The sequence below is a fragment of the Notolepis coatsorum genome, assembly GCF_963971535.1.
Source record: "Notolepis coatsorum genome assembly, chromosome: 1".
NCBI classification, from domain to species: domain Eukaryota; kingdom Metazoa; phylum Chordata; class Actinopteri; order Aulopiformes; family Paralepididae; genus Notolepis; species Notolepis coatsorum.
In genome coordinates this window covers 100866578-100878597 of record NC_140165.1, presented here as the reverse complement: position 1 = coordinate 100878597, position 12020 = coordinate 100866578, and the positions used below count along the sequence as shown (strand labels likewise).

Below are 12020 nucleotides of genomic sequence, written 5' to 3'. Positions count from 1 at the left end.
TCGATAATGCAATGTTATTAAAGCAGCGTGTAGCCGACGCATGAACCGGTTGGGATTCGAATAGACGCGGCCTGGAAACGTCACCGCGGAACTGGAAATCCGTTGGTAAAAAAAATAGACTCAGCCTGGAAGTTTTGGGACGCTGAATTCGCAGTAAAGGAATATATCTGCGGTTTCCCTGGCGTGAACAAGCCAGCAGAACTATCCGAGCCGGGAGGGTGGTCGAAGACCTTTTGCATGTCGGCGATCATGTATGCGGGGAACGAATTGCAGAGGGAGGGCGCAACAGTTGGGGTAAGCTGGGCTGTGATGTTACATGTTTGTCTCGCACGCTCCGCAGAGCTGAGCGTGAGAGCGCGGTCTCTAGTGAACGAGAGTGTTGGTTTACCAGAGTGGTAAACCTATGACGTTATTATTATATCACTTATCTCAGCACCCCCTCATAACACGTTTCAGACCCTGTTGAACGCTCTGACTCAATAGTATCCATCTGCAGAACGTCAGCCTCAGCACTCTCAGGCCCCACGCTAAATGTGATTTGACCAAAGCAGAGTATACACACAGACAGTGGAGCTGTTTGCAGATAGCGAGCATTTTGACTTGTTGCGTGGTGGCGATGTCTCGCAGACAATACAACTAGAAGTATAATTATATAATATATATATTTTATAAAAAAAAATTAAAAATTATATAAAATAAAATAAAGATTTTATCAAAAACGATCAATATCTCAGCACCCCCACTTCCCGCGGACTTCCCACGGCCCTGCATGTGCCCCCCACTGGCCGGTTGTAGGGAGGATAGAAGCCCATCACATGTCCCCTCCGATACATGTAGAGGCAGCCAGTCACATCTTTTCACCTGCCAGCGCGGACTCTCATTGGCGAGGAGTAACGTGTAGGAGGCTCACACTGCCCCCGCCATTTTCCTGTCTTTTGCTGTGCAGTCGCCCCAACCGACCTGTAGGAGTCGCTGTTCACAACGACCAGACTACCACCCATCGACTTCCCTCCCGCTAACTCTGCCAATTGAGTCAGTATGACGGCCGGCCCAAGCCGGAGGCAACGCTGACAGCCGGATTCGATACCGGCGTGTCTTGCGTTGGTGATGAGCGCAATGTCCGCTGCGCCACACAGCCGCCCTTTGTTCCTCACATTTGACCCATTCACTCACACATTCACACACCGATGGCGGAGGCGACCATGCAAGGTGCCAACCTGCTCATCAGGAGCAATTAGGGGTTAAGTGTCTTGCTCAAGGACACTTCGACACGTTGCCCGGGAGGAGCGGGAATCGAACCAGGGACCTCCGGATTACCAGACAACTGCTCTACCTCCCGAGCCACTGCTGTGAAGCACTTTGAGCTGCAATTTCTGTATGAAAAGTGCTATACAAATAAAGTCATTACTGTCATCTACCATTCAGTGTCGGTCACACCTCGCTGTCCTCACCCTTTTACGTCCATGGCGTCCACGTCCTTCACCCTCATGCCGAAGATGAAGAGGTTCTCCTCTCCGGCCTCCTCCGCCATCTCCACGTTGGCTCCGTCCATGGTGCCGATGGTGAGCGCCCCGTTCAGCATGAACTTCATGTTGCCGGTCCCGGAGGCCTCGGTGCCGGCGGTGGAGATCTGCTCCGAGAGGTCGGACGCAGGGATGACTGTGAGGGGAGGGGAGGGGAGGGGAGGGGAGGGGAGGGGAGGGGGGAGAGAGAGGGGGGGGGAGGGAGGGAGTGAGAGGGGGGGGGAGAGAGGGGGGGGGGAGGGAGGGAGTGAGAGGGGGGGAGGGAGGGAGTGAGAGGGGGGAGGGAGAGAGAGGGGGGAGAGGGGGAGAGAGAGGGGGGAGAGGGAGAGAGAGGGGGGCAGCAATGTTAATTATGGCATTGAGGATATATTTATACAGAGAGAGAGGTGCAGGTCAGCAACTGAACAATAGTGAGATTTAGCACATAGTTCACATAGGCTCTGGTTACACATTTTCAATGTGATTCTTATCATGATTAATTTAGGACACATTAAAGGGGCAATTCACTCAAAATAAAGTGTATCCATCCAGATAGTTCGGGTGTGATGCCATAGAGACGAATCATTGGCAAGTATTTTCTACTGACGTTTTTATCTTGAGTAAATGTGTCAGGATTTCTGGAAATTAGACATTGTTGTTGAGTTCCTCAAATAAATTTTCTTTTGTACACATTTTCAGGAAAATGCCAATCAGCTCCATTGTATTTGGAGTGACAGCAGACATCGCCAAAACTCGGCAAAGCACACCGAACCTATCTGGATGGAAAGATAGCACTCTGGGTAAGAGATTACATTTTTTTATTTATCCACTTTTTCTCCCATTTTCTATTTTTCTCCCATCCCAATTTTCGTATCATCCAATTCAACCCTCCCCTGTCTTTGAACGCTGTTTCATGCCTCCCACAAGCCGGCTGCAATTTGGACTAAGTCATACATAGCACGAGTCCCCTCCGATACTCGAGGTAACAGCAGTCGCATGTTTCCACCTGCACGGCTCGATCTTTCAGCGTCAGGGGTCTGGGCTTTGGAGGGGCCCCGCCCCCGTCGCTTCCTGATTCTACTGCGCAGGCGCACCAACCGACCTGTAGGAGTCGCTGTCCACAACGCCCGATCCCCACTCATCAGTTTCCCTCCCCCTATTACTGCCAATGTGTATTAGTGCGGACGACCAGCTAAACTGAAAGCAATGTGGAGCGCTGGGCTCGAACAGGGAGGCGAACCTGTTCGAGCCCAGTCTCCAGTATTCGTGGTGAGCGCCTTGCCCACTGCACCACGTAGCCGCCCAGAGATTTTCTTTTTTTATTATTATTATTTTGGTGAACTACTCCTTTAACTGGTAGGTATGGATGATCCCAAGTGACCATAATTATATCCACACGTATTCAATCTTTAAACTAAATTATAAACATAATTGTCTTAGCAAGGCTTTGCCTACATTATTACATTTTTATCTAGGTGTCTTATGATGATGACTCTGATGATGATGATTTATGTGTGTCTTTTTATTTGATTGCCCTGAACTGTCTCTGATTGAACACAGACAATTCCGTTGTATATGTGCCTCGCTCGTTATACAATGACAATAAAACCTAATTGAATTGAATTGAATTTAATTACTACTAGCATGAATGTACACTGTAGTTCTAATTCTCACCCAGACCCAATAATTATTAGTTTGCAGATGAATTTGAGCAATAGTGTTTATTGGTGGTGTTTAAAGGAACATGCCAACATTTTGGGAAATTAGCTTAGCGTCTTCTCCAGAGAGAGACAAGAAGATAGATACCAGTTTCATCTCTGTGCGTTCAGTAGAAAGATATCTGGCTGCACGTTAGCCTAGCTTAGCACAATGAATGGAAGCGGACAGTGCCAGTTAGCCTAGGCATTGTCCAACTAACACCTCTCCTGAAGGCTAATCGGCACTGTCCGCTTCCATTCATTGTGCTAAGCTAGGCTAACGTGCAGCCAGATAGCTTTCTACTGAACACACAGAGAGGGAACTGGTATCTATCTTCTTGTCTCTCTCTGGAGAAGACTCTAAGCTAATTTCTTTAAAAGGATAATCGATTTATTTATTATTAACCCAAATGATGAACATAAACACAACATACTCTTCTCGGCCAGGGTGACCCTGTAGTTCTCCAGGAAGATGACCTTGAGACGGTCTCCCACCACGGCGTCGTTGTTGACGACGTCTCCGATGGCAGTAATCAGTTTGATGATCATCTTTGCTGTGTGGTACCCCGGGGCGGCCTGGAGGCGAGGGGACAAAACACACTGAAGACATATCCTGGAGGCGAGGGGACAAAACACACTGAAGACATATCCTGGAGGCGAGGGGACAAAACACACTGAAGACATATCCTGGAGGCGAGGGGACAAAACACACTGAAGACATATCCTGGAGGCGAGGGGACAAAACACACTGAAGACTTATCCTGGAGGCGAGGGGACAAAACACACTGAAGACATATCCTGGAGGCGAGGGGACAAAACACACTGAAGACATATCCTGGAGGCGAGGGGACAAAACACACTGAAGACTTATCCTGGAGACGAGGGGACAAAACACACTGAAGACTTATCCTGGAGGCGAGGGGACAAAACACACTGAAGACTTATCCTGGAGGCGAGGGGACAAAACACACTGAAGACATATCCTGGAGGCGAGGGGACAAAACACACTGAAGACATATCCTGGAGGCGAGGGGACAAAACACACTGAAGACATATCCTGGAGGCGAGGGGACAAAACACACTGAAGACATATCCTGGAGGCGAGGGGACAAAACACACTGAAGACATATCCTGGTGGCTGCAACTGACCATATTCACACAGAGGCCATTTTCAAGTTTCAAGTTTCAAGTTTCTTTAATAGTTGTCATACAGAAGTACAGAATACTTTCCCCAGGCCATCAGGCTGCCACGAACAATAATCACTATGCAACAACCATCAAATGCACACAGCACACACACCCACACGCACACACTCACTCAAACAAACAACACACTGCAGCACCCACTCTCCACACTTTAGATCACACAAACACACTTACACTTTATATTTATTGATAAAGGATTTGCACTACAACTCGTACACCTACTGTGAATTGTACCTAAATTGCACCTCGTCCCATTTCTCCATTTCTGCCTTGCACTATATAGTATTGTATATTAGTACACTGCACAGTATTGTATATTGTATGGTAACTACGTCTATTCTGCATCGAACATTGTACATATGTCTAAACTGAACGCGTGTTGCTTTATGACAGGTCATGAGTGCAAGAATGTGACAATTTGACCATGTGACCGCAGCAACGCGGGAGAGCGGCAGTGCGGAAATAGGCTGTCTCTAAGACAAACTCTAACCTTAACCAGCTCCTTAACAGCGCCTAAACTTAACCGTTCTAACCTTAACCAACTCCGAAACAATGCCTAACCTTAACCTTAACCTTAACCATGCCTAACCTTAACCATAGAAAGAATATTGCCATTCTCTTTGACAAACTCTAACCTTAACCAGCTCCTTAACAGCGCCTAAACTTAACCGTTCTAACCTTAACCAACTCCGAAACAATGCCTAACCTTAACCTTAACCTTAACCATGCCTAACCTTAACCGGCGAAAGAATACACGTTAAAAAAAAAATCATGTTAAAAAAAAAATTCATGGGATTCGAACTCGTCAACAACGAGCCGCAGGACCGCAGGACCGCTGCTATGCCAGGTGAGCTGAAGTGCCGAATGAAAATCATGGCGGATTCCTGCGGCGGTTACCTAATTCCGCTCGCGCTCTGCCGCTCCGCTCGCTCTGCCGCTCCGCTCGCTCTGCCGCTCTGCTCTGCGGTTGCCGCGCCTGCCGCGGGGCATGGCGCAGCCAATCAGGGAAAACGCGGAAGCAAAAGCAGCACTCATGACATGTCATTAAGCAATAGGCAAACTGAACACTGTGACCTCATTTTTTTTACTTCTAATTTTACTATGTTATTTTATTTCATACTTATCTTGTCTTGCACAGTCTCTGGAGCGCAACAGTAAGAAGCATTTTGTATAAAAGTATTCTGTACTTCTGTATGACAACTATTAAAGAAACTTGAAACTTGAAACTTGAACTACAAAATGCTTCTTACTGTTACGCTCCAGAGACTGTGCTAGACAAGATAGTATCGAATAACATAGTATAGCATGTAATTTAGAAGAAGAAAATGAGGTCACAGTGTTCGGTATAGACATATGTACAATGTTCTGAGTTACCATATAATATACAATACTATGCAGTGTACTAATGTACAGTACTATATAGTGCAAAGCAGAAATGGGATGAGGTACAATTTAGGTACAATTTACAGTAAGGTGTACGAGTTGTAGTGCAATCCTTCATCAATAAATATAAAGTGTGGGGAGTGGGTGCTACAGTGTGTTTGTTTAAAGTGGGTGTGTGCTATAAAGTGTGTGGAGTGGGTGCTACAGTGTGTTTGTTTAAAGTGAGTGTGTGCGTGTGGATGTGTGTGCTATGTGCGTTTGGTGGTTGTTGTTGTGTAGTGTTCATTGTTCGTTTAGCAGCCTGATGGCCTGGGGATAGAAGCTTCTTCTGAGTCTTTCTGTGCTCGCCTTGAGACTCCGGTATCGCTTGCCTGACCGCAGCAGTTCAAAGAGGCAGTTGTTCGGGTGACTGGAGTCTTTAATGATTCTCTTAGCCTTGCCCTTGCAACGCTTGTTGTAAATGTTCTGGAGGGTGGGGAGCCCCCCTCCAATTGTGCGTTCGGCTGAACGTGTCACTCTTTGTAGTCTGCTTCGGTCTTGTGCAGTGCTATTCCCAAACCAGGAGGTGATGTTGCCGGTCAAGATGCTCTCTATTGTACATGAGTAGAAGTTCTTAAGGATCTTCTGACTGACTTGGAACTTCCTTAGGCGCCTGAGGAAGTAGAGGCGTTGTCGTGCCTTCTTCACAACACTGTTAATGTGTGTGGTCCATGTCAAGTCCTCGGATATGTAGGCTCCGAGGTACTTAAAGCTGTTGACTCTCTCAACCGGTGCCCCGTCGATGCTGAGGGGGCTGTAGTCCTTGACCCCCGACCTCCTGAAGTCCACAATCATCTCCTTTGTTTTGCTGACGTTCAGGGAGAGGCTGTTTTCCTGGCACCATCCCGCCAGGACCTTGACCTCTTCCAGGTAGGCCCTCTCGTCGTTGGCAGAGATCAGGCCCACCACCACTGTGTCGTCAGCAAATTTGATGATTGTATTGCTACTCCGCTGAGCCACACAGTCGTGTGTGTACAGGGAGTAGAGGAGGGGACTCAGAACACAGCCCTGGGGGGCCCCTATGTTGAGGGTGATGGATGAGGAGGTGCAGTTGCCTGCTCTCACCACCTGGGGTCTGCCAGTCAGGAAGTCCAAGACCCACTGGCAGAGGTCATAGTTCAAGCCCAGGTCCCTGAGCTTGGCTATGAGTATGGAGGGGACTATGGTATTGAATGCCGAGCTGTAGTCGATGAATAGCATTCTCACATAGTTCCCCTGCCTCTTGTCCAGGTGTGATGCTGCTGTGTGCAGCACATGGGCTATGGCGTCCTCCGTGGACCTGTTGGGGCGGTATGCAAATTGCAGGGGGTCCATGTTGATGGGGAGGGAGGAGCAGATGTAGCCCTTTACTAGCTTCTCAAAGCACTTCATGGCTATGGAGGTGAGAGCTACAGGGCGGTAGTCGTTGAGGCAAGCAGGCTTGGATTTTTTGGGTACAGGGATAATAGTGGACTTCTTCAGGCAGGTGGGGATGACAGCCTGTTCTAAGGACAGGTTAAATATGTCAGTGAATACTGGGGCCAGTTGGTCGGCACAGACTTTTAGGACGCGGCCGGGGATGCCGTCCGGACCTGCTGCCTTCCTGATATTCACTTTTTTAAAGGTCCGCCTCACCTCATGCTCTGTTACCCTGAACACTGCGCCTCCATCAGCAGCCGACCCCCCCCCCCCCCCATTGCCGTGGCTTGTGAGCTGGTGTTGTTATTACCAGCATCAAACCTTGCATAGAAGGTATTGAGGTCATTTGCTAAGGAGATGTCACTGTTCAGTTTGAGGGAGGCGCCTTTGTAGTCTGTCATCGTTTTGAGCCCCTGCCACATAGCTCTAGAGTCAGCTTGTTCAAACTGGAGTTCAATTTTATCCCTGTAGCGCCGTTTGGCCTCTGACACTGTCCTCCTTACGTTGTATCGCGCCACCTTGTGGTCATTCATGTTGCCTGCCACTAGGCCGTCGTTGTATGCTTTGGTGCGCTCTCTCAGAGCTTCACGGACGGATTTGTCTACCCAGGGTTTTTGATTTGGGTAAACTCTCATTTTGGTAGTGGGGATTGTTTCTTCCACCAAAGTACAAACATAGTCCAGCACTGTCTCCGTGTAGACATTAATGTTATCTGTGTCGCGGAACACATTCCAGTCTGTTGACTCATGCTCAGGTTGGGATTCCCCCCCCCCCCCCCCCAGGGTGTGTGAATATGGTCAATACTATGCAAAATGATACCTCAAATCTTAATTTGACTAGTCATTCATTTCTATTACGATGCAGTGCCACCTTCTCCACTTTTACAACGGCAGGAAAGTATTTGAAAGTCAACTAAACAACTTAGCAGACACTATGTGACTTGTCCTGATGTGATAACCTACTAATTTGGTACTCCGAGTGGGTTAACACTAAAACTAAGAATTATAATATTATATGGGCGGCCGGGTAGCACAGCGGACTAAGCGTCTGTCTACCACCGCAGAGACACTGGTATCGAATCCGGCTGGCAGCGGTGCCTCCGGCTTGGCCGGTCGTCATACTGGCACAATTGGCAGTGTCAGCAGGAGGGAAACCAGTGGGTGGTAATCTGGTCGTTGTAAACAGCGACTCCTACAGGTCGGTCAGGGCGCCTGCACAGCGAGGGAGGGAAATGGTGAAGGTAGTGTGACCTCCCACGCGTTACACTTCACCAATGAGAGTCCTCGCTGCCAGGTGAAAAGAGGCTGCTGGCTGTCTCCTATGTATCGGAGGAAGCATGTGAGACTTCAGGGCTCCCTAGACCGACCAGTGGGGGGCACATGCGCACAGGAAGGGGAGGGGGGAATTGGCATAACGACTAAATTGGGATGGGAGGAAAATACAGAAAAAATAGGAAGAAAAAATGGATAAAAAAAAAGAATTATAATATTATAATAATCAGAACAGTAGTATCATATGACCCCAGTCCAATTGACCTATCTCAAACCCCATCCTCTTTTCTTGATCTGAGGGGAGAAATAGTTGTGATTGGAGGATCAAGAAAAGAGGGCGGAGTTTAAGAAATTCTACGTGAATTCTAAATGCTGTGTAATGTAATGACTCGCACTGATCCTTCTCACCTTCCCTCCGATCATGATAGTCCTGGGGGTCCAGGCCTTGTTGGGCTCCTTCTTGATACCTGTTGAGACACATTACCCTTAAAGCCACAATACAAATATATTTCTGCTGATCTAAATTGTGGTTTCATGTGTGAAGAGTACTATATAGATAGTTATTCATATTTATTATTGTTATATTGTAGAAATGTGTGCATTGAAATGTCTGTAAAGTCTCGACTACATTGAAAATGAGGGTGACCTCAATTGTAATTTCGAGAATAAATAAAGGTTGATGATGTACACATGGTCTTGAATAATTTGATCTGTTGGATGGTAAATACACTTTGGGAATTTTCTTAAAACCATCATAACTCAGAAATGTTTACAAACATTTTGCATGTAAGCAAAGCTTTTACACAGGGCCATCGTGTATAACTCCTGTGCCTGGGACAAAATTATGCCACTGGGCCGCCCTCACCATCTCCAATCATACGTCTGGCCCATCAGAGGGGCCTCCTGGGCCGATCCTGCCCCGTGAAGACATACCCGAGTGGCCGAGTGGCGAGTGGTCAGTGTCCCTGCTTTTGCTGATGTCAAAATGCAGTAAAATTCCTGCCAGCCCTTCTATCAAGAGCTTGAGAATCCAAAACTCCCTCTATACCAGTGTTTCTCAAAGTGGGGGGTGCGCCCCCCAGGGGGGGCGCAGAGGCATGACAGGGGGGGCCTTGAGATTTATAAAAAAAAATATATATATATATATTTTTTTTTTAATTACAGAAAATTATCACTAAAGTGCTATCTGTTGCAGCTGCACTGTTCTCCATGAAAATACCATTTCTCAAAATCTGAAAATCATTATTTAATAAAACACAGAAAAGGATCACCAAGTTACTCTGGATAAAAAAAACCTTTACAGACAACATTGAGACAAAGCTTCCTGACACATCTCCATCCAAACTCTTGGAAGAACTCTTTGAAATCTCATCTGATACCACCTGGAGAGCTAGTTTCAGAGTGTGGTGCTGAGTACCAAGTATCTCATCTCATGGCCCACCAAGTATCTCATGATGCAGCAGTTAAGGTGTTGATACCATTCAGCACCACATACAGTATCTGTGTGAAGCTGGCTTTTCATCCATGACAGCTCTGAAAGCAAAATATAGGGCCAATTTGAAAGGTCACGATATTGGTGTTATTTCAATAAATTTAAACATGGCCCATTTCATGACTATTTTGTTGGGACGAGGGGGGGGGGGGGGGGGGGGGGGGGGCCCAAGATATTTTGGTCCGCCAAAGGGGGGCCTGACAGAAAAAGTTTGAGAAGCACTGCTCTATACTATACTATTCGTAAACAGAGAGGCCTATTGGGATGTTAGATCCTAATATGAAAAACTGTGATTTGCCTTACTTCTATCTTGCTATCTTTTTTATTCTTGTTTTATATGTTTTTTATGTCATTTTATGCCATAGAATCAAACCATAAACAATGTGGCCTATTGGGATGCTAGATCCTAATGTGAATATTTTTTATTTGACATGTCTGTACTTTGAGCTGCAATTCTTGTATGAAAAGTGCTATACAAATAAAGTGAATTATTATTATTATTATTATTATTATTATTATTATTATTATTATTATGATTATGATTATTATTATTATTATTATTATTATTATTATTATTATTATTATTATTATTATTATTATTATTATTATTATTATTATTATTATTATTATTATTATTATTATTATTATACCATATTGTTGTTTTCACTGTTGCTGCCACCCTTTCCATGTGGACTGCGGGGACGGGGCCGTTATCACTCAGACAAATCACTTCTTCATGAAAACAGATAGAAAGCGTAAACACTGACGGTTGTAGAGTGTGATGATGTGCAGGCAGTTGAGCAGCTGCCTCTTGTACTCATGGATCCTCTTAACGTGGACGTCGAACATGGAGTCGGGGTTGATCTTCACCTTGTAGTGCTCTTCAAGGTAGGCGGCGAACTTCATCTTATTCTCCTGAAATGTGAGCGGTTGTACTGTTTGAGATCATTCCAGAGGAAAAGAAAAAGGACCTTTACATGGCCAAGCCGATTGGTAAATTAGGGCTCCCACCTGTTTGACGTTGGCAATGTCGCGGATGAAAGTGTCATCGTTGACAAACTTGAGCAGCTTCTTCAGCTGGACAAGGTCACGGATATAGTCCTCACCAATCCTCTGTGCATGAAATGCATTGATTTCATAATTAGTTATCATCAGACTGGGCCTTAATCATCATCATCATCATCTTCGTTTTACGTCCCTATTTTCCCACTACAGTGAGGTTGGACGGGGCGATGACTCCATGCCACTGGGCACGGTTTTGTGCCATGTCTTCATGTATCTCCAGATCCCTCATAATTTTCCACACATCCCCTCCACGTCTGCTTCAGTCTCCCTCTCGGCCTCCGCCCATCCACAATCATCTCCTCCACCCCTCTCAACATCCCCCCTCCTTAGGGGGATTAGGTTAACCCTAAACTTAACCTAACTGGACCTCACATCCAACCTTAACCCTAATCTTAACCTCACGCCCAACTGTAACCCTAATCTTAACCTCACTGGACCTCACACCTGACCTTAACCCTAATCTTAACCTCACTGGACCTCACACCTGACCTTAACCCTAATTTTAACCTCACTGGACCTCACACCTGACCTTAACCCTAATCTTAACCTCACTGGACCTCACATCCAACCTTAACCCTAATCTTAACCTCACGCCCAACCGTAACCCTAATCTTAACCTCACTGGACCTCACACCTGACCTTAACCCTAATCTTAACCTCACTGGACCTCACGCCCGACCGTAACCCTAATCTTAACCTCACTGGACCTCACACCTGACCTTAACCGCCCATTGGACGTGGTGCATGATATACCTCGTTTTTAGTGAACCCCATTAGGGAAACATGTGACATGTATCACATCCATTGAATGCAAATAAGCACTTGAAATAACAAACACTTGTTTTGACAAACCCCCCAGTGCCTTTTCCTGTCATTCTGTCCTTGATGCTGCATGTGGGGTTATGTTTTGTTAACGTAAAAATAAAAATTATTCTATTTATTTTGGGTCCTTCTGTATTTTTCACCC

General features: G+C 46.3%; 1 protein-coding gene across 1 annotated transcript in view; it reads right to left on the bottom strand.

The window, feature by feature from the left end:
* pygmb (phosphorylase, glycogen, muscle b) overlaps positions 1-12020 on the bottom strand; it is a 56194-nt gene that overhangs the window by 8115 nt on the left and 36059 nt on the right. The window contains exons 13-17 of the mRNA XM_084329707.1: positions 11000-11101; positions 10756-10903; positions 8905-8963; positions 3634-3775; positions 1452-1659 (exon numbers count right to left, since the gene is read on the bottom strand). Coding sequence (XP_084185833.1) covers positions 1452-1659; positions 3634-3775; positions 8905-8963; positions 10756-10903; positions 11000-11101 — 659 coding nt within the window. The remainder of the gene's footprint in view (positions 1-1451; positions 1660-3633; positions 3776-8904; positions 8964-10755; positions 10904-10999; positions 11102-12020) is intronic.